The 24,427-nt window shown below is 41.5% G+C and overlaps 1 protein-coding gene across 3 annotated transcripts; it reads left to right on the forward strand.

Annotated features, from left to right (window-relative positions):
• Positions 1-1,664: 1,664 nt before the first annotated feature.
• Positions 1,665-23,804, forward strand: pmm2 (phosphomannomutase 2). 3 transcript variants are annotated; one of them, XM_080721280.1, is made up of 9 exons: positions 1,665-1,804; positions 6,777-6,888; positions 8,663-8,739; positions 8,860-8,951; positions 11,051-11,150; positions 13,273-13,348; positions 15,255-15,370; positions 18,333-18,414; positions 23,549-23,804. In XM_080721280.1, coding segments are annotated over exons 1-9 (732 nt in total). In that variant the 5' UTR covers positions 1,665-1,729; the 3' UTR covers positions 23,551-23,804. The 3 variants fall into 3 exon arrangements, with proteins under 3 accessions (XP_080577406.1, XP_080577405.1, XP_080577404.1); XM_080721279.1 differs by having other exon boundaries at positions 18,333-18,476; positions 23,549-23,567; XM_080721278.1 differs by lacking the exon at positions 23,549-23,804 and having other exon boundaries at positions 18,333-19,542.
• The last annotated feature ends 623 nt before the right edge of the window (positions 23,805-24,427 follow it).

The following is a 24,427-nucleotide window of genomic DNA, read 5'->3' on the forward strand; positions in this document are numbered from 1 at the left end:
ATGAGGGGTACCCTAAAAGGGCATCATCTGGGAATAGCAAATATAGTTATCCTAGAAAGTGAAAATCTTACATCAAAGGCCATAACTACCTACCTACCACCATACTGCATTCCTCATTAAACTACCTACCAGTAAGATGCCTATAGGGAGAAAGGCAAAGGGCGAGGTTGCACCATTTCTTGGTCTTCTGGCCAGTGATGTATATCGGACCATTTAACCATATATGGAGACATTTGGTACCCAAAGATATTCACAGATATGGGCTTAATATTGATGACATAAGGGATCTCCATATGGGCGTAAAAGGGATTTGGTTCCCCTGGCATCACAGGGATCTCCATATATGGGCATAAAATGGATTTGGTTACCCTGGCAACACGGGGATCTCCATATCTCCATATATGGGCATAAAAGGGATTTGGTTCCCCTGGCATCACAGGGATCTCCATATATGGGCATAAAAGGGATTTGGTTCCCCTGACATTACAGTGATGTCAGTGGCTGGTTCTACAGAGGGGATCTCCATTTATGGGCATAAAAGGGAATGTATGTATGATGATGTCAGATATCATAGACGTCATAGGACTTTCACATAACGAATAACTGAGTAAGCATGTAAACCCGTAAAATCTATATTTGGGCATGGCTGATTTATGACCTCATCATGATGACACGAGCAAACACAGCTGAATTGTATAAATGATCAGTGCAGAAACCAACAGAAGTATTTGACCAAGACTCTTCGATTTAAACATCAACAAAGGTGTGACGTTTGTTGATGGTCACAAAGGTGTGACGGACGGACGGACGGACGGACGGACGGACGGACGGACGGCCGGTGGAGGTTTTCATAGTAAACTGCTCCCTGACGGTCGCAATTAAAGAAATCAAACGGGTGTATTTAAAAACAGTGGCAAAAAAAAATGCAAAAATCATTTAAGTACTTTTTTCATGAATTGAAATTTAGGGGTTAGAGGTGGGGACAGCCACCTTCCAATAGTAAGTGACATATAATGGCTTATTTTTAATATATTTAATTTTGCATTATCTCAATTAATGTATTGTGATTAATTAGACCATAATATTAGTCTATATTTGTACACATGCAAAGTCTGAATACTTAAATGTTTTTTAAAATGGGTTTTTCATAGGGGGACTGCAATTTGCACCAATTCGGTAGAATGCCTCATATAGGCCTACATTTCTGCCATTTGAAAATAGCCGATCTACATGCTCACAATGCGTCGCAATCGCAACGCGACGCATCTTGTAGATCTGCTATTTTCTAAAGCTTTTTCTAAATTGTATTTATTGGAAAACTTGTGAAATGGGACATTCTGTTAAATGAGTACTTTCTACTGTGTAGCCTACTTTACAATTTGAATTCCGAACTTCTACTTGACTTTGTGGCAGACAGAGTATTTCAACATTGCAGTATCAATACTTTTACTTACTGTAAGTAAAGAATTTGAGTACTTTTCCCACCACTGTCTGTGTTCATTTAGAAAGGAACGGCTCCCTACTGCGAACCTCTCTCAGAAAACCTGGTGGGCGGGGTTACTGCGAACCGGATCCCATCGTTCATTTCAAAGAGCCGTTCAAAAGACTCGATTCGTTCGCGAACGTCACTTCTATCCTCCAGGACAGCACCGAACGGAACGGAACAGACCAGACAGCAAACTGCAGGAGAAAGACTAATAGATAAATTCATTGTTTAAAAACTTAAAGCATGAGTGAAACTATGTTGGACAGTAGTGTGCTCTGTTTGTTCGACGTGGACGGCACGCTCACGGCAGCCAGACAGGTATGTATGGGAACACAACATATTTACAAGCTAATTATTTGCAACTGGACTAACGATGGGCAACATGTGTGTGTGTGTGTGTGTGTGTGTGTGTGTGTGTGTGTGTGTGTGTGTCACCGCGGGGGGGACGTGGCGTGCCTCTCGGAAGTATGTTTCTTTATTTTTGGAGCTGTGTGCAGCTCCCTATACGTGGCTGTGTGGGTCTGTCTGTCTGTGTGTGTGTATGTAGCCTGACTTCGGCGCGTAACTAGTGCCGCACGATTTACGCCACTCGCGCAATATATACATCAAAATGTGCGGCTCGGCCGGGAATGGTGTTCTATTACCTTTCGTTCCGATCCGCCTTACCATGCCGACGTAATCGGCAAAAAACGACGCTTAATTGTCCCCATTGACTTATAATGGGACAATGCAAGAAATCACTTTCAAGTATTTTTCTCTCGTAAACCATAGGAGCTACAGTTTCAAACCTCGGAGAGGAGATTCATAATGATTTTAAGAATGAATCGAAAAATAATTACATCACTCGGCCTCATGGTGGCGCTATAACGGCCCACTTTACGTTTTGCCCCGTAACTCTTGAACCGTAGATCGGAAAATTAAAATTCTTTTTTCCCTGGATTCCTTGGGTCAAGACGCATCTCCCCATATAGGCCACGCCCATTTGCGCCAGGATAGATTTTCCGCCATCTTGAATTTTCTCCAAAACACACTTTTTGCTCCTTTTCCTACATATTTTCTTCAAATGTCACAAAAATCGGTACACATGATCTACACACACACACACACACACACACACACACACACACACACACACACACACACACACACACAGCTCTACTTCACACGGGTGTGATTTTTAGCTGAGTTTGTGCCAATGGGGAGTCTGCATCACGTGACGAGTGTTGGAGGTGCAAACAGAGCTTCTTCAGTCTTCAGTGGATGTTGGTTCCTTGTTGTGGCCCCTGATCTTGTAAAAACAATATAACAATATAAAAAACCCAGTCGTTTATGAGTTTAAAAAAGGAACTTGTGGCTACTGTCAGCTTACCTTTTCCTTTGCAAACCTCAAATAACGTATTCAGTATGATGCCTGCACATCATACTGCAAGATACTTAGGATAATAGTTTTGCACTGGAACAGAAAAGTCTTAATGGTGCATTTATATAGTGCCTTTATCCAAGGCGCTATACAGAGATTATACATTACATTCACACACACATTCATACACCGATGGCGGAGGAAACCATGCAAGGCACAACCTGCTCACCAGGAGCAACTAGTTGTTCAATTCAATTCAATTAAGTGTCAAATCATTACAAGTTATCTCAAGACACTTTAGATAGGCTACAGAGCAGATGCCCAAGCAGATACCTCATGGTAGGAGAGGCCCCCACCCTGAGCAAGCAATTTTGCCACAGTGGTAACGTAAAAAATAAAAATAATAATAATAACTGTAGGAAACGTCAGGACAGAACCAGGTACTAGGGTGGGCGGCCGACTGCCTCCACCGAGTTAGGGGGGACAGAAAGAGAGAGCAAAGGAGAGAGAGTTACAGGCATATACAAGTAGCAACAGTAATTAGTACGTATAGTATTATTAAATTATAATTTACAATACATTTACAATACATACAATACATTTATAAAATGTATTATAAACAGTAATTGTAAATATAATAGTGTAAAGTAGTATGTAATATAATAATAATAAATAAAGTTAAGAGTCTTGCTCAGGGACTCTTCGACACTGAGAACCCTCGGCCTCCGTTTTCTAAGACGGCAACGCTCAGGGGTCTTATCACTGTAACAATGGCTGACTCCACCACGCCCCCAAAATGCCTGTATGCCTATGCAATGCCTCAAATAATCCAGTAGCCTACTTGAGTGTACATCAGAGTATTTTTGGCATACCTTTCCTTATCTCTCTGCACACCTCGTAATTTGGCGTAGGTCCCTTTTTTTTAGGGGGGATCGCTTTTTTTAGGGGGGGCCCCCTCGCGGGGGTTAATCTGTCCCTGGGCTTGGCCCTCGCGGGGGGTTAATCTGTCCCTGGGCTCGGCTGACACAAACACAGTACAAGTCAATTCACCATACAGTAACGGAGGAGGGAAGCGCACTTATTATGATCTCCAGTCTATGGATTATACACAGCCTACTATTGGGGAAGGAACACAGAACCATGGACTTTATGACTCTTTAACACATAACCACAGACGTTATGACTCTTTAGCGGCGAGGCACTAGGGGTCGACGGAACGTTAGAGTATTAGCTTGTTTGGTAGCTAGCAGAACCATAGCATGGACGTTGAGTGACACAGACAAATCCCACCCGACATTGAATCACTGCATTGGAATCCACACTGAACTGAACGGCTAGTTTATTATGCCATATTATGCCACCTCACTGCATTTGGTGCATAATCATGCAGGGCTGCAGCGCATCTTTGAATCGATTACACGTCTCTAAAAAGAGTCATGTCGAGACGGCTGATGGACTGAAAGGTTGAAGGCTCATTGCCATACACTGTTCAATGCGCTAGGCTTAGTTTTTATTATATCGGCAGGAAATTTCACCGATACCGATATAAACCGATATGCCCAAATAAGGCCATATCGGGTACCGATAATCGGCGGCCGATATATCGGTCTCTCACTAGAAGGAGCCTTATGAAAAATCCTGTTGAATTGTTAATACAGAGATTCATTGCAGAATTTAACTCAAACTCTGCCCTCAAAATACCCCTTTGTACCCCTTCTCTGCCATGCCCGTAGAACCCGTAAATGTAATAAAAATTAATTAAAAACATTTTTTTTATCGAAGCCGAACTAAAATAGGCCGGAACTAATGCTCCGTGATCGGTTTCTACACGGACACATTATTGAGCGGACAACTTAACATTGGAGTCCCTGAACCGGAAGCGGAAGTCCGTCCTCTATTTTGGCCCGTAAGCTTTCTGTCTGAACTCCGCGGCTTACAGATGGAGAACTTATTGATCAATTGAAAAAGTTTCAACGGATTTGAGAAGCTGATGGAATACGCGAACACACGATGCATAGCAGTGTCCGATCACGCACGATGGGAACTGGACGAGCGCCCACGTTAACCGGTAGGAGAAGCCGGCAGTGAAAGACATAGAGAAATTAACAGGCTTTACGGCCGTAAACTACGAATGAGTTAATTTAAACCTCCATTTTGGTCTGAATCAATAGTTTTCAAACATTAAAATGTCAAGGTCTCCCCTTAACTCTGACAGTATACAAATGAAACTTACGGGTCCATTTGGTTTCATTTGTATGCTGTCAGAGTTACATACTTGTAAGGGTCAAATTTAGACCTACCAAAAAGGTTTTTGTTACCTTTTAGGTGGTTAACTTGAAAAATAACCATAGAAACCAACATGAAAAGGAATCGTGATAATATTGTGTATCGTGATCCAGGTTGGAAAAATATTGTGATATTGTATTTTTCCATATCACCCACCCCTAATTTGGCGTACATGGGCGTATCTTGCCGTGCATTGGTGTACCTTGGAAGTATGTGTATCTTGGAATACGTCTACGTAATGTTGGTGCTCTCCATACTTTTTGGCGTACTGGTGTAGCAGAGTCAGAGTGACTCACTGCTTCAACCTGATGGCCTCAAAAGTCTAGTATCTCCCCTGGTCTAAGGGATATCCCTTTGGTCTGGTGGTTAAGATGTTAAGACTTCCACGCACGAGACCTGGGTACGAATCGAGGGCATTACACTGGAATTGCATTGGTGTACGTTGGCATAACAAATATTTAGCTGCAGTCCAGCTGCTTTATGTTGGCAAACCTCTGCTTAAAGGGGCCCCACCATGAATTTCACATTTTTCATTTTTTTCTTGTTTTTTGGTCTTCCCAGTGTCTCTTCCAGCCCCCCAAAAAACCCATTCATTAACTCTAAGCCTTGCCTGGCTTTCATTTCAGTGATTTTCTGAATAGCGTTTCTGAACGGTACTCTTTTGAAATCAGGCCCTTGTTTATGTCACAGGCCCTTGTTTATGTCACAAAGGGGCTCATTTCCTAGTGGGCCCGCTATAGAAGGGGGCGGTACTTTTTGGGAGGCTATATTCTATTTGAGACTATATGAGGTGGAACCATGAGGTAATCTTCTCTGTATTGTTCCAATTTTAGCCCAAAGACAGCGCCCCATTGCTAACAAAGGGCATTTTGGTATTGCATCTGAAATGGCTTGGAATTAGAGACAGACAGAACATGACATTTAAATATCCGAGTGGTTGTTTAGGCTAAAACCTGTATAAACCGTACTCGTGTTATGGACTAATAATACATAAAATATATATTTTGAAAAGCATGGTGGGGCCCCTTTAAGTTGGTGTGTGTTGGCTGAAACACACACCCATCATCACGGCATCTCTGGGATGTAGTGACATTTGTAGATGTGAGGGAACACACCTATAGTAGACGGTAGAGTAGACACATCCCCATTTAGCTGTAGGCCTGAAATCACTATAGCTTAAGAATGCTACCAAACATGTTTTGTGTAATGTTACATGATCTATTTAGGACAAAGTGTCTTCTCAGCGTTGGACACACACGTGCGCACACACACACACACACACACACACACACACACACACACACACACACACACACACACACACACACACACACACACACACAGATGAAAATATGACGTTGTATACTGACCAATCTGTCCCGCAAGGCCGCAACCTAAAATGTTTGACACCATTGATCTAAATAAATGAGGGTACTTGCCAGTCTATCAGCAAACAATGTTATATCTGTTTTAGTATGCTAGATTCCAAGCTTGTGACAGTCAGTGTTGTTATATTCTTCAAGCCCAATTTATACTTCGTTACAGGCTAGTGTCCCTTTTTTTATCTTCTCCATTGTGAAGTCAGTCAAATTAATGTATTTTGTATTAATAGCGCTTGTGTGTGTGTGGTTTTTGTGTTTTCAGCATGTGACTCCAGACATGAGAGAGTTCTTACAGAAACTGAAGGGCCGTGTTCGTGTGGGAGTGGTGGGGGGTTCGGATCTGGACAAGATCAAAGAGCAACTAGGAGACGATGGTGAGACACACACTAGGGATGTTCGATATTGACTTTTTACCGATATCCGATAACCGATTTTGTTCAAAATCTTAATTTCCGATACCGATATTAACCAATATTAACCAATACCGATATATTCTGTCTTTTCCACCAAAAGTCAACTATTAAAATAAAATAACTATAGTATCAATATAATATATAATAAATCAATTTTTTAACTTATTTTTTCCATTTCATATGAAAGCAGAACATCACATTAAAATAATTAGATATAATAATATTGGTTAATTAGATTGAGTGAATAGTTTTGAAACTACAGCTCAGATCTGAAGTCAAGTTAAAAACCTTAAGCATAGAAATCACCATTCAATGTTAATACATCTTTCTGTGAGATTTAGTTCCTGTTAAAAAATTAATTAAATTTTTTTCTAAAACCGATACCAATATTTTCCTATATACATTGTTATGCTAATATCGGCCGATAATATTGGACATCCCAAACACACACTCTAGTACTAGGGCTGTTACCATTATGACATGACGATTAATTGTCACTCAAATAATTGCGATTAACAATTTAATTGTGTTTTTGTCATTGACAATTACATTTCTGTTTGGCTTGTAGGCTTTGAAGTTGCACATGGCAGATATGACACATAACCTAAATATACAAACAAATTACTGACATATTTGACAACTTTGTATTTTAAAAAGAGCATTAATAGTGGAAATAGCCGATCTACAAGCTCATAACGAGTCGCATCTATTTCCACTATTTTTGAAAAAATATGAACATTTATAACGATCATGACAAAATAATTGCAATTATGTCCAATAATTGCGATTAGACGATTGTGTAATAATTGTGACAGGCCTACCTATACTAGTGGTCCTCAAACTCTTTGGGTCGTGCCACACTGTGAGGTTGTCCACCTGCCATTTTTGAACATTTTTTAACCCATTTAGGTCTAGAATTATTGAATGATTTAACCAGTGAAAAATAGCAGATCTACAAGCTCACAGCGCGGCACCGAGTGCCGCGCTGCGAGCTTGTATATCTGCTATTTTTGAACAAGTCGTGAAAATGTGTGCAAATCTTTGAATATCTGTATTTTTAAAGCGAACGTTTGTAACTCAAATTTTGCTTCTGGGTGGTGCCTGGAACTAAATATTTTGAGATGGTGCCTGGAACTAAATATTTTGAGATGGGGGTCCGTGGCCAAATAAATATCATTTTGGGGGTTCTTCACATGAAACAGTATGAGAACCACTGACATAGTCGTCTCTCAAGAACAGACTAACTGAGCTCCGGTTAAGTGAAAAGGACCTTTTCTTTGACGATGGCTGGCCAGATTGCTGACATAGAAACGTAGGGTTTTTCAAAAAACCTTTGAAGGATTCAAAAGACACTTATAGAATCGGGTAAAAATTCTAATTTTCATGATTTTTCAAAAATAGCAGATCTACAAGCTCGCCGCGCGGCACTCGGTGCCATGCTGTGAGCTTGTATATCTGTTATTTTTCAATAGTTAAAGCATAAAATAATGATACACAATAATGTGTACCTGTTCTAAATGGGTTAAATGAAGTTGGTTATTGGTTCAAAATGTTGTGTAGTGATAGTAAGGTGAAGTGTGTGTGTGTGTGTGTGTGTGTGTGTGTGTGTGTGTGTGTGTGTGTGTGTGTGTGTGTGTGTGTGTGTGTGTGTGTGTGTGTGTGTGTGTGTGTGTGTGTGTGTGTGTGTGTGTGTGTGTGTGTGTGCGTGCGCGTGTGTTGTCTCTTGTCTCTATAGTGATACATAGGGTGGATTATGTATTTGCGGAGAATGGTCTGGTGGCTTATAAGAATGGAGAGCTACACTCTATCCAGGTAACGCTCACTTACAAAACACATTACGGTTGCTGTACGTGATATTTCTCTCTTATATTGTGATAGGAAGCATTGCTCTAGTTTCTCAATGAATACCGTGTCCCCCCACTTTGTTACTAGTCCATTCAGGCCCATATGGGAGAAGAGCTTCTTCAAGAGTTCATCAACTTCTGTCTCAATTACCTGGCTAAGATTAAACTCCCTAAAAAAAGGTATGTACCCTACAGCAGGGGTTCCCAAACCTTTTTGTCTCAGGGCACCCTATAAATATTTTTTTAATCCAAGGCACCCCTACATTATAATTTTCACTCCCAGCACCTTATATTTATAGAATATTGTCATTGTCGGGTGGAAACCTTGTATGTCCAAAACCTTTCTTTTTGGATTCATCATCTATAAAATGTACTAAACTAGTGAACAGCTGATCTACAAGCACACAACATCGCGAGGCGTTGTGTGCTTGTAGATCGGCTGTTTTCACTAGTTTTGTGCGACAGAGGTTTCTGCCTGACAGTGACAATATTCTAGTGATTATGTTGTGATAGTCCGAGCATTTCAGGCAAAAATCGTTGAAATTTGGCACACAGTTAGAACATGCCATATGGAACATTTTTGGCTATAGGGGCATCGCAGATTTGTCTTTGGAAACTTGTGGGAGCCAATCAAAGTTGGGCTCTCATAGACTTTACTATACAGTAAAATAATACAAAACATAAAACATGTGAGGGGTCAAACTAGGTGTTTTTCAGGATTTTGAATCCAATGCAAGCATTTGTTTTGCACAAAAAAACATTCCTTTCTGAAAAACTGCCCTGACAAAACTGTGAAAAGTGGTGAAAAGTGATGACTCATCACTAAACCATAGTTTTATGGGGACCATTTTTAGCCTAAGTAATGTTTTTCGTGCAAAACGGATGCTTGCATTGGATTCAGAATCCTGAAAAACCCCTAGTTTGACCCCTCACATGCTACTTAAAGCATATTTATTTGTTGTATTATTTTACTGTATAGTAAAGTCTATGAGAGCCCAACTTTGATTGGCTCCCACAAGTTTCCAAAGACAAATCTGCGATGCCCCTATAGCCAAAAATGTTCCATATGGCATGTTCTAACTGTGTGCCAAATTTCATGCTTCTTTTATAAAGTGCACGATTCCATCAAAATACTGCCCGAAATGCCTGGACTATATGGAAAACGTTGAGATAATAGCCATTTTGGTTAGAACTGACTGAAAATAACTTGTTACTTCAAGTTTAAAATGATACTAAATATTTCTTCAAGTGTCCAAATAAATTCCAAATATTATCAAATGATCTTGCGGCACCGCTGGACTGCCGTCGCGGCCCCCCAGGGTGCCCCGTCAGCCGTCACCCACTTTGAAAACCCCTGGCCTACAGACACACACACAACATTTTACATTTTGTCATTTAGCAGTCACTCTTTATCCAGAGCGCAAGTGATATGTCAATCAAATGCATAGAAATAGTAATCTAGGATCATAGGTAAACCAAGAACCTATCATTTGTAGGGATCCTTGGAATCGCTAGCCAAAGTCCTTAACGATTCCGCTATCGATGCCTGCTCATGCACGATGACATCACACACGCGATACGCTAGTTCAGGGGTTTTCAAAGTGGGTGACGGGGCACCCGGGGGTGCCGCGACGGCAGTCCAGGGGTGCCACGAGATAATTTGATAATATTTGGAATTCTTTTGGACACTTAAAAAAATATATATATTATAATTTTAAACTTGAAGTACAAAGTTATTTTCAGTCAGTTCGAACCAAAATGGCTATTATCTCAACGTTTTCCTCGCAACATAATCACTAAAATATCGTCACTGTCGGGCAGAACCCTCGTATGTCCAAGTTTAAAATGTGTACGTCTTTTGGTAAAGCAAAGCCCTGCTTCATCATACAAGACTGTCGCACAAAACTAGTGAAAACAGCCGATCTACAAGCACACAACGCCTCACGATGCGAAACACAGTATAGGATGTGTTGGTCTACATCTGTCAACATAATATGATGCTGTCACGATCGTGACACTTTCTTTTGGGGGGGAACGTTTGAAAAAGTGTGAACATTTTATCAACATTTATCAAACAATTATGACGATTATGCAAAATAATTGTGATCATGTCATAATTGTGACAGGCATAACACTCGCACACGCCCTTCCATTTCCAATGGGATGTCGCTGACGATTGACTTCACAAGTGCATAAAAACAATTATGTTGAAACTTTAGGTTTTGATTTGTTAGTGAACTTCATTTGATTGAAATGAAGTGTTGATGTTTCTCCACCAGGGGGACTTTCATAGAGTTTCGTAACGGCATGCTGAACGTTTCTCCAATCGGACGGACTTGTACGCAAGAGGAGAGGATAGAGTTCTATGAACTCGACAAGGTACAGCTTTTTTCTCTTTTTTGGTGCTTTTCCTTTTTTATCTGCCTGCACCTTTAATTCTCTGGTAAAGACTCACTACAAATGCTCTGAATCCCTTATCTTCCAGCGTTGTTTATTTTTTATTTCTTTGCTAAAGCGACCTGAACACTGATTTTATTTTTTTTGATTGATTGATTTGATTGAACTATTGTATTAATGAAAAAAAACAAAAACAAACAAACAATACAGTACAGTAAAACACTCTGGCTAAAAAGACAACAGTCCACGGAAATTTGGAGGGTGCCATATTGGGAGGAGCTCCCCCTGCTCAGTTCAGCTTTTGACGTTGTGCACTGAAAACGCATAGCGTTATGATTTTGTGGATCTGCTATTTTCAGTGCATTCACAATTCTTCCAAAAAAAATAACAGATCTTCAAGCTCACAACGTGCTGCATAGATCTTTTTTTTTTTTTTTTGTATTAGTTTAGTTTGAATAGGACTGAAGTATTTAAATTAAATACATTCCTGTTAAATCTGTCTTTCAAATAGTTTCGAAAATGCTGCACTTTTTGTCCAAATATTGGTCAGAATCAGATAAATTGTCTAGGACTCTCCAAAACCAGTATCAGAGAGCATACTCAACATCCTGGTACTGGCTGGGCTGTAAAAGTCATCATGCAATGCTTTCATTGTGTAGAACTTTGATCAGTTGTGTACTGTGTAGGGCATTAACGAGTTGAAGTCGACTTTATCATTTGATGACGTCATCGCATCACACACGAACCCCCAATTATTGGGGGGAGGGACCCCAGATGATTAACTTAATGTGCAAGATTGTTTTCTCACTCAACTGTTAACAAACCAACAACGTTTAAATGTATAGAGGGTATATCTATCTATAAATGCGAGAAGTCTCTGCGTGTCTGTCTGTCTGTCTGTCTGTGTGTGTGTCTGTAATCCGCGTATCTCGAGAACCGTTCGTCCCACCGGCTTCAGATTCGGCACGCGTGTTCCCCGCCGCGGCACGGAGTGCAGTGCCGGGTCTCGACCCGACCCGACGCGCGGTTTTCCCGAACCGGCGCGAAACGTTCGGAATCTCCTTATGCGGGGTTGATTGTTGACATCAGGCTGTTCCGGAGGAAATCGGCGAAAGCTCTGACTCATTGTGACATCACTTCATAAAAGGCTCTGACATCACGTACGCCACATGAGTCAACCAAAAATCTCTGTGATTGTGTATGTATGTATGTAATCCGCGTATCTCGAGAACCGTTCGTCCCACGGGCACGCGCGTTCTCCATATATGGGCATAAAATGAATGCCCCCATATATGGGCATAAAATGGATTGCAGACAGACAGATACAGATATCTCCATATATGGACATAAATGGACAGAGGCAAACAGATGGTCAAAGATCTCCATATATGGCGCAGGCAGACAGATACAGATATCTCCATATATGGGCATAAATGGACACAGGCAAACAGATGTTCAAAACGGGTCCTATGACAACAGGTATAATGAGGTTTGCATTAAAGGGGGAACCGGCACTGTGTCTGCAACACAGTTGGAGGCACAGACAGATACTCCATATATGGGCATAAAATGGACGCAGATAGACAGATATCTCCATATATGGGCATAAAATGGACCCAGAACTATAACTGCAGTGATCTCCATATATGGACATAAAATGGACGCCGACAGACAGACAGACAGACAGATACAGATATCTCCATATATGGGCATAAATGGACACAGGCAGACAGATGGTCAAAACGGGTCCTATGAAAACAGGTATAATGGGGTTTGCATTAAAGGGCGGGGCATTCATTCCCTATTTACATTGTTCCGAGTTGGCCAGGTCGCCGACTAGACGCTGGGCCGCCCCAGTACCTCTAAAATGGCAAATTAAACATTGTCCAAATTGTCAAATTTATAGAGGCAGAAATTGTGAAAATAGCCGATGTACATGCTCACAAGTCACAAGTTGTGAGCGTGTCGATCTGCTATTTTCACAATAGAACGTTTTTTATTTTTATTTTTTTTTCAACTTCGACTTTCTCTGGTGGGACTGAGTCGACTTGTTGACTTTTTCGTTAATGCCCTATTGTGTACTGTGTGTATCTTCTGTCTCCAGAAAGAAGGCATCAGAGATCAGTTTGTGTCGGTCTTGAGAGAAGAGTTCAAGGGGAAAGGACTGTCCTTCTCTATCGGTGAGTCCATCATTCACATTTAGGCCTGAAAATATACCTCCAAATGTGTTCTAAGGGTTGAGTTAACCTAAAAATGCAGGTATTTTATTCCCTCTGCCTCTGAATGTCTGATTTTAGATTTTTCTTTTTATAACCGTACATTTATCACTTCCTCACTATTTTTAACATGTGAATACAGAACATTGTGAAAATAGCCGATCTACATGCTCGCGTTATGAGGCGAACCTGTGAAAGGTCAGCTGACCTTGTTGTGCCAGTGAGGCTAACTGGCTCAGTGTACTCCAGGTTGTACCAGTTTTTATTTTTTCCAGTTGCCTTTCCTGCTCGACCTAGCACTTTTGCTGTGTGTGAAATTTCCAGTGTCTCTTTCCACATACTTAATGAATTGTCCAGCCTTCAGGTTCACACTACAGTCTGTTCTTATAATAGAAGGTTGCAGGTTAGATGGATCATTGGCATGCTCATTGATGTCTCTGTCATTACTAGAGCCCCCTGCAGCATTCTCTGTGTCATGCACACTGTCTTCATCACTAGACACGGTATCGGGGGGTAGATCTACAACATTGTCCATGTCACATTCTGCTGCATTATGTTCTGTCTGACTTTCTTGGCTGTCGTCAGACTTGTCGGTGTAGTGATCTTTGGCCTTGCGTAGTCTGCAGTGATGCACCCTGACATAGGTGCCTCCATGTCTAACAAATATGACCACGCCGTCCTGTCCAATGACCACCCCAGGGCCTTTCCATTCATTGCACTCTTCAATTTTCTCTGTCTCCTCATTTTCCTCTGTCAGTTTTACATGATCAGCCTTGTGTGGGCAGTCTTTTACCCAGTGGAACGTACTTTGACATATAGCACACTTTGTCCTCCACCATACCTGTCTAGTGGGTTTGAGCCGGGCAATGGCGCCCTCCCTTGGTTGGTTTGGGAACGAGATTTGTTAACGTCTCTCCTTTGTTCTACATAGAAAGCAGTGTCTTCTTGACACACGTGGATCCCTCCACTGCTGCATGTGGGTGACACGGTTTTGTCTCCAAAAATCCTTTTTAGAGCATACTTCATGCTTGCGAATGTGAGCGGTGAACAAGCTGTAAGCGCAAGCTGTTAATCTTTAACATCAAGATTGGCTGTATCCAACAATTTGAACGCCAAAACAGCGTCAGGGAGAGTCATGTCAAATTTGCGCATTTTGTTGTGTATCTGCTCGAAATTAACGATGTAATCCGCCATGGAAACTTAATTTTCTCTCCGGATCCTGTCAAAGTCTGTGTATGCGTCATACGCCCGGTCCTTTTCTTCTTTAAGGAATACACCATCCAAAGCATCGAGAAGTGTCTTCATTCCTTCATCTTCGTTCAAATCAGCCGCAGCTATTTCCAAAGCTGTATCTCTAGCTCTTCCCGTCAGCGATAGAGCAACAGCCAAAGCTTGTTTCTTCTTATCCAGTTCTGTAACACGTATCCACATTTCAACTTCATTTTCCAGCTCTCATAGGACTTATTTTCTTCAAATGCAGGTGGGACTCTGTAGTTAGCGTTGTGAACCATCCTCTACTACCATTGATAAGTCAATAACGACAACCTTCTTCTTGGTAATAATATATTTGACTGAATATAAGGACAGACAAAATAACAACCCTGTGGCCACTGCCATACACAATAGACTGACTCGGAATTATGGGAAAGCCCGCGCATAGCGCAATACCAGCTGGGTACTGTAGTACAGTACCAGAAAGGCATAATGGTGTGCAATACAAAACAGAACGTTTACAATGACTTCCTATAAATAAATAAAAAATAAAATAAATAAAAATGTCGAATAATGACTTTGATATTCGAATATTCAAATATTTGGTGAATGCCCTAGTGTGTATGTGTGTCATTGTGTGCCTTTTCTCTGTCTTTAGGAGGTCAGATCAGTTTTGACGTGTTCCCAGATGGCTGGGATAAGAGGTACTGTCTGGGGATCGTGGAGAAGGACCACTACTCCACCATCCACTTCTTTGGAGACAAGACCAAACCGGTGAGTTAAACATTTTTCATATCAAGGACCCCCAACATGATATGTATATTGCTGCATCATCTCAACTTTGTTTTGTGCCAGTGACCTCCAGAAGCAAAGATTTATGTTCAACATGTTTGCTTCAAAAATACTGTATATATAGATTTATTAAAACTCAGCATTTTGGCGTGGAGTAACATTGCCCTTTCCTGGCAACATGGGTGTATTGCTGTTACTCTATAGCAGGGGTCTTCAACAGGGCGTCCGGGACCCCTAGGGGGTCCTCAGAGTTACTACAGGGGGTCCTCCAAATCTTCCTATCCTTTTTATTTTAAGAATTTATATTCTGAGAACTGTAGCCAAGAATAGCAGATCTACTTGTAGATCATCTATTTTTGACGAAGAGGTTTGGTGTAGAAGGGGAAAAGAGCAGACAGAGTGAAAGGTCAAGTTTATTAACCCATTTTGTGCCCCAGAAATGAACGGATTAAAATGTCCAGAGTGCCTCTCGCTGGCTCCATAAACAGCCAGTCTCTTATTTTGAAGGCCAGAAGTCCATAGCTTAAACACTTCCGGTTTGACGTCATCGCGTCATTCACAGGAAGCGGTCATCGTCCACGTGGTGTTGTGTAATGGCGGAACGGAGCTTTTCAACATGTGTTTTATTAGCGAGCATCTATTGCCATCCTCGCTTTAAAAGTGTTGTTTGGAGATAATGGACATTAAAGAAGAGATTCCCCGTCTGCCTCAATGTTATGGGATTACTATTTTGTGCTCGTGGATCCGTGATGATGATAAATCAGCGAGGGAGATCGTCTCGGGACCTTCCGCCCATGTACCCGGTAGGATAACCGCCGTTACAGTAATATATTACTTTTCGCGAGACATCTCGCGATTGGCACTGCGAACATCAAAGGGAATTTCGCGAGATATCTCGGGAAAGGCACTAAATGAGTTAAGTATTGACGGTTCAAGTGGTTAAATATCTGAAAACACAAATTTACATGAATCCAAAATACACTGATGATTGCGCCGTCAAACAATGAAACTATATGGCATCTCTGAAAAGGTTGTGGGGGTCCCTGCTTCATCTCTCTCTCAGTGAAAACATTGAAGACCCCTGCTCTATAGAGTTCGATTGTTATTTTGTCTGGTTTTTAACACAATTAGTGCCTCTTAATCTGAAGGTTGCTTGGTGCCTCGGTGCCACGCGGTTTCCTCCATAGGCCGCCGCTATTATTTTGAAGGGCTGGAAGGGGGTTGTTTTTGTTTTTTTGGATTATCACTTGACGGCAACGATTACGTCATCTAGTCACATGACAGTGTGGGACAAGAAGATGAAGATGGCTGCGCCCTGCCTTGTGCCTTGTTTACATTTAGATCTGCTGCAAAATGTCTCAAAATGGCTATTTTGTTTAAATGAAGTTTCTTTATGGGCCTCTCCATTGACTTAACATTGAGGAGCTTCACTTCGCGTGCACGCCCAACGTGCGTTGTAAACAAATCGCCGACATTACCGATGCGAGCGGGACCGGAGCGACATTAAGTAAGTAATAATATCTTTACTGTATATACAGTAAGATTCACAGTCCTCACCGTCAACGGCGCCATGGTATTAACCCTTTCAATGACGGTGAGGACTGTCAACGGCGGCAGAACAGTTAATTACTATTACTAATGATGTTGCAATGTCTGCGATGTCAGCCGAATGACAATGCACACGATTGCACCTGCACAGTGTACACAAGATGAAATATTGTGTTTGGTGAAGACGGTGTGGGGCGAGGGCGACTGCTTTTGGAACATGTTTCAATTCCAAAAAATGTGTCTCGTACAGGGGCGCCACAAGCCCTTGTGGTGCCTGACTCGCAACTGGCTGTTGGGTGCCCCCCCCGCGCGCGACAACGCCCCCCGCGCGAAATGTTCGCGAAATTCGTGGGGTTAACTGCTCGGCCAAGTGATATTCCATAGTTGTTGAGGTGGGCAGGGATAAGATAATTCACATGAGGTGGAAACATTTTTGATTCTTACTTGCAATGTATCAGCTCAGATCAGTCTATGACCATTGGATCTCCACTCTGTCTGTCTGTGAGTGAGTGCAGACTCGGAGTGCGTTGTGGACTGCGCTGCGGCCCCGCCCCCAGATCAAATGGATCGGCTTGGCTCTTTTTTCTTTTCTCTCTCATTTTTTGGTGCCTTTTGGCAACGTGATGCCTGACTCACAGCGCGTCATGCGCGTCATAGTAGCGGCAGCGCTGGTCTCGTAGACCCACTTTCATCCCTGTTTAGGAAACGGAACGCTAGCGTGCTCCTTTGTTTTTTGCTCTAATCCCAGACTGAGATTGTCTCTTCTAGGGCATTCACCAAATATTCGAATATTCAAATTATCAAAGTCACTATTCGACATTGTTCACCGAAGTCGAATATTTGCTTATTTTTATTTTTGTTTTCTCTTTAAAAAATATATAGTTTATAAAGCTTGTCTAGATAGGAAGTCATACGAATGAGTTGTCAATGCCCCTGGTCGATGAATTTGTTAATGCTCTATACCAGGGGTTCTCAAACCTTTTTAGGCTGCGACCCCCAAAATAAACATATTTGAACCGGGGACCCCCACCCTGACAAGCACTTCGAATTGTAGGTGTTACATTTAATGTGACTCGGTTCCGCAGATAAATATGATGTGAAAATAGCCGATCTACGAGCATGTAGATCGGCTATTTTCACAATGTTCATCGCACCGATTTGTGGGTGGCTGAAGGCGGCAGAAAGCGTCTGCTTACTTAATATTTGACAGTTTGGCCAGTCCTTTCGAATATTCGACTATTCGAATACTTTGTGGTCGAATAATTCGAATACTAAAAATCACTATTCGTGAATGCCCTGATCTCTTCATATGTTGAATTGACTGTGGGAATATGTTTATTTTGGTGTCCATGTGTGTGTGTGCGTGCATGCGTGCGTGTGTGCGCTTGTCTCTCAGGGTGGCAACGACTATGAGATCTACGCAGACCCTCGTACCATCGGCCATGAGGTGACATGTCCTGAAGACACCCAGAGACTGTGTGAGAAGCTGTTCTTCTCATGAGACTGTTTACAACATGGAGGGACAGTCTGTCACCCCCAGGTCAACACCTCAGCCATACAGAGGACTTTGGCAACAGTACCTTAGCTTGAACGGATTTCTTTTTTTTTTCTTCCTTTGAGCAGTGGTTCTCAACCTGTGGGCTGGGACCCCCAGAGGGGTCCCCAAATATTTTGTGTGGTCCCCAGATGATTAACTTAATGTGAAACATTGTTTTCTCACTCAACAGTAAACAAACCAACATGAAGTTTAAGTGTATAGTGTGTACCTGCACACTTTTAAAGTGACAATTTGAGGACTTTTTAATACCTCTAAAATGACAAATTGAACATTGGCCAAATTTAGGGTGACCATATTTTCAGCCACGCAAACCGGGACGCGAACCCCTGTTGCCTAAAACCGGGACCCTCAAAGCAATGCGCACGTTACCGCGCACGTGCATGCCCATTCTCTAGTGGTCGTGCACGCACACATACGCACCACAGGGTTGCATACAGGCAGTGAGTGATTGACAAACAGCCTCAGAGTTGAATTCAGACACGCCATGACTTTGTTCATGTTTTCTGATTGGTTAGTTGAGCATGTTCTTTTTATGAAAAGAACATGATAAATGTCTATGCAACCACTGAAAACAGCTACTATTATTTTAATTAAAGTTTTAGAGATATTTGTCGGGACAACGGGACACGCAGCATGAAAACAGGACAGTCCCGGCCAAACCAGGACGTTTGGTCACCCTAGCCAAATTGTTAAATATTAGAGGCCGAAATTGTGAAAATATACGATCTACATGCTAACGTCTCGCAACGCGAGGCGTTGTGAGCATGTAGATCTGCTATTTTCACAACGGAACCATGTTATACAAAATGTAATTCCTCAACTCTTAGTGCTCGTCAGGGTGGGGGGGTCCCCAGTTAAAATATGATTATTTGGGGGGTTGCACCCTGAAAAGGTTGAGAACCAGTGCCTTTGAGTGCCACATCATCTGAAATGAAAGACGTTATTTACCCCAACATGTTCATCTACATATTTAGATGCAGGTGCTGAACTTGGCATGTGACAAAAGAATAACTTTAACAATCCTTTAAGAGTCAGTAAAACAAGGTCTAGTTATTGAGTGATTGAAGTGCAGAGATGGGAAAAGTACTCACGTTCTGTACTTAAGTAAAAGTAAAAGTACTTGTGAAAAAAACGACTTTGGTAAAAGTAAAAGTACTCATTCCAAATAATTACTCAAGTAAAAAGTAAAAAGTACGTGCTTTGAAAAGTACTTTTAAAGTAAAAGTAAAAGTATTTTTACCGTATATTTCTAGAATTTTAAGGATATTAAAATTAAAAGATCCCCACCAAACATACGTCTTAAAACTGGCCCAGAATTGGTTTCCTACTATGATGTGAAATCTAAATGCAGCAGTGTTTTTTTAGACTGAGTACCAGTTATAGATAATATTTGACTCTCCAAGAACAATCATTATTATTATAAAAAATATATGTATATCCCACGATTTTGTAACCCATTTTTTAAAGTGCCAATTGACCACCAAGTAGGCATACACCATTATGACTGATGTTAAAATACAGATAAGGTTTCCTAATAAGAATGTCGTTTTCATTGTTCAATTATAATTATAATACATCTCACATCCACAGACAGACAGATTTCTGACTGTTATACTTTAAGATGTTTTGCATGTCTGTCAGAGGACCCCAATGTAAACAAGCCATACAGACTGTATGGATGATAATCATACAGGAGTGCGTTTGCTATGAACTGCTAATCAAGTATTCAATCAATCAATTCAAACAAATGCATGCATGAGGGCACGCACGCGCGCGCTCTCTCTCACACACACACACACACACACACACACACACACACACACACACACACACACACACACACACACACACACACACACACACGCTAAAGGCTTTTGCGAGGCAAAGATGACCGAAGCTACAGTTGTGCAGAGTCTGCAGAACGTTTCACTTTTTCCATACAGAACTTTATCCAGCATGAGATAAAAAGCAATTGCACTGACTCACCTAAGCTTCGGAGGTTAAAAAAGAACGCATTTCCAACGCGTGTGCATTACAGGAGCAGCATATGGCCAAAGTTAGCCGCAAATTGCAACACTAGATTTGTTTATACTCGGATGAATCTAGGGTTGCAATACCTCCCATAGGGATCCAATGCATGAAAACAGTTTTTTGCTATCTGATTGTATTAAACGACTTCAAACTCACCAATATTGTGGCTCTATGGAAAGCTTGGAATTTACTCTTGCTATCTGCAAAGTGTTTGTTTCTGAAAAATCCACCGTGGAATTGTTATGATTTTATTTTCTGTCAAGAAATTCAGTTCGGGTGATTATTTGTGTGCTGGAGTTTGGAAGCGCTCGTGGGAAGTCACTCAGCAGTCCTGTGTACCAGCTGGTTCTGTCACATAGCCTAATGCAGGAGGCAGCGGGACGTGGTGTTATAGAAGACGAGCGCTTCCTAAGTTCAAGACTTAGAAAAAAAACATGGCTGCTCGGATTTTATTGACAGAAAATAAATCATAACAATTCCACGGTGGAATTCTCAGAAACAAACACTTTGCAGATAGCAAGAGTAAATTCCAAGCTTTCCATAGAGCCACAATATTGGTGAGTTTGAAGTCGTTTAATACAATCAGATAGCAAAAAACTGTTTTCATGCATTGGATCCCTATGGGAGGTATTGCAACCCTAGATTCATCCGAGTATAAAACAATCTAGTGTTGCAATTTGCGGCTAGGCCAAAGTCTTGTGTTTATAATCCATAGTTAGTTATAATCCACGTGAATTAATTGTTGATGTTTGAAAGCTGTGACGAGATGAATGGTTTACAGCATGATGGTAGAATTAAACCACCTTTCTTCCTCTTCCTATGAAAATCGTGGATTTCAAAATAAGAGCATAGGGTATTAGGCTATTATGTTATGTAGGCTATATGATTAGTTTTATTTGGTAGTCTAGTTGCAGGAAGTAAATAGACCGGTGCTTTCCTACTTGACACAATGACTCTCACTCTGGCCAGGCAGCAGCAGAGCGTCACCGCAGCCTCTATGAATGATGATCAAGCACTGTAATCATTTTGTTTGATCTGCCACGCATCGGCGCAACATTAACACAAAACCAAAGTAGCGAGCCTGTTTTGAAAATGTAGCGGAGTAAAAGTACAGATACTTGTGTTAAAATGTAACGGATAAAAGTAAAAAGTACCCAGAAAAATAATTACTCAGTAAAGTACAAAGTACTGAAAAATGTACTTCGTTACAGTAACGAAGTATTTGTACTTCGTTACTTCCCATCTCTGTTGAAGTGTGAATGTTTACGGTGGCTTAACTTGCCTTAACTGCTGCTAAACCTTTTCCACATTAATAACATATTTTTGCTGTCACATGGCAACGTTACCTTTCAGGAAAAAAAGAAAGAAAGAAAGAAAAAAACACCTTTGTTCCAATGTAATTCTTACTTAGTCACTATTATATAGCACTGTTTATATTGTCGCTGTCGGGTGATTTCATTTAATTCAAATAATAACAAAAAGAGAAAACAATGTTGCACATTAAAGGCCCACTTCACCTCTGGGACAACCAGATCTTATTCTATTGTTGTTTGGACACGATCAACACAATCCTGAGTTAGATCTGGTTGTCCCAGAGGTGAAGTGGGCCTTTAAGCTAATCATCTGGGGACCCTCAAAAATTATTTGGGGACCCCTCTGGGGGGTACTTACCTTACCTTTAAAACATGGAGATAAGACCCCACAGCGACAATATATACCGTACTATATAATAGTGACTAAATAAGAACTACATGAGAACACCTTTCTTTTTCATTAATTAACGCCCCCCCCTACATGATCATACCAGTACTACAGTGTCACACAAAAGCACCAACAGTGTCAGATCTACAAGCCTGTAGATCTGCTACTTTTGAATTTGAATCCTGAAAAGTAACCGGACATAATGAGATGAGACGGGGCTTCCCACGTGCCTGTGTTTACAGTATGACGTTTAGTTTGTCTTTTATTTCCAGTGCTTCGTTAACATCTTTCACATTTTTCTAAACGGTTCCGTCCACAACAACGTCTAGCTAGCCTGGCTCCAGTGTTGCCTGATTTTGTGAAGGAAATAAGCAACCAGGTCTATGAAACAGGCCCAAAAGAAGTGACTAACACATGAGCGGGCGGGTGACATTTTATTGTGAAAATCAGAGTGCACTGTTTCAGCCCAAACAATGTCACCTCACAGTAGCGCACACAGTGAGCAGCAGGACACACGCAACACACATCCTATTATGAAACACGGATGTTATCCACTGCTGCGTGAATTGCGTTGGCCCATGTTCTCATCATACTGTAGCAAGGGTGGTTGAAAAGGCTATCTAAAACAGTGGTTCTCAACCTGTGGGTCGGGACCCCCAGAGGGGTCCCCAAATTATGGTGGGGGGTCCCCAGATGATTGACTTAATGTGCTACATTTTTCTTTTTTTACTCGACAGTAAACAAACCAACCAACCAAGTTTAAGTGTATAGAGGGTATCTGCACATTTCTAAAGTGACAATTTAAGGACGTTTTACCTCTGAAATGACAAATTAAACATTGGTCAAACTGTCAGGGTCGCGGCCTGAAAAGGTTGAGAACCACTGATCTAAAAGAACTAAGAGTGGCAGCCGACCTGGCGTTCATGTAAATATATTGCGTCACAAACACTGAGGTAAACAGCCGATCTGCGACGAGAAGCTTATGGATATGTGCCAGCAGAGGTACCATGGATGAAGATTGTGGGGTTGAAAGGGAATTCTGTTTAATTAGTGTGTTACACTATTGTCCTCCAAACCTTTCTGGTTCCTACTGTGTTTACACTCTGATGCAGCAGCTGAATGGAATGTTTGGATTGGGGTCTGGTGCAACGCACAGGTTCTGAACCTGGTGAGAGCAGGAGAGGACCTGGTGAGACGTAGGAGGAGCCCGGCCAGGAGTCAACCCATAGAGCCTAGTTCTTCCACGCGCCAGAATAGTACCCCCAATCCCGGCAGAGTAGTTCCGGTGCAGCACATTGAGTGACCCTGTCTTTCCCTAATAGGACTGATCGTGGATAGCTACTGGGACGTAAGTCGGGACTTGATCAACCCCGGCTGGGTCACCTGGGAGAGGGTGTATGATGTTGCGAGACCCGAAACAACCGTCGACCCCAGGCTACATCACTGATGATACGTCCCAGTTGCATCCTTGTGATGTTTTTTTCATTATGATGTAACTGGAAGAAGTGCTTTTAAAATGGTGTGTTAGAAGGTAGTTGGTAGAGCTGTTAAAATGATTATTAAAAAGACCTAAACCTTGAGGACAGCTTGTGTTATTGACATGATTGACTATTCTGCTGATGCACATGTATGATTTCACTTATCCATTAAGTCTGCATGACAGCATGAATGAATAGTAGCTGGGAGGGAATCCGTCAAAAAACATCAACTTTGGGCACTTGGTGACAAGTTTTTGATTTTTGGTACCGTTGTTCCCTATTGAGCTTGGCACATTTCCTGGGACAAGCTGCCCAGATCACACATGGTGTCACACGAGTCTTCTTATTTTTTCACTCTCAAAAAGCACTTGCAATGTAGTGCATTTGAAACTACATTGCAGTGCACATCATGGGGTGATTACTGCTTGCTTCCTGTGAATTGTTTTATTTTTATTTTTGTTTATTTTCTGTTTATTTTGTTGCTGAGTGAGGTCAGCAGACAAAGTGACTTGAGTGAGATGAAAAAACCTGGGTGAAATGTGCCAATCTCAACAGGAAACATCGGTATGGTGTTAGGTATGGTTATAAGGTTTACAAAAACCATCGCAAACAAATTGGGCTCGCCCCCTAGTGGTCTGTTTGCGATGAATCAAATATTCAATACATCAGTATATGGTTGAAACCCCAAATAATTGATAAAAGAGATTTTTCAATGGATTCTGT

The sequence above is a fragment of the Nannobrachium achirus genome (genome assembly GCF_963921795.1).
Source record: "Nannobrachium achirus genome assembly, chromosome: 3".
Taxonomy (NCBI): Eukaryota; Metazoa; Chordata; class Actinopteri; order Myctophiformes; family Myctophidae; genus Nannobrachium; species Nannobrachium achirus.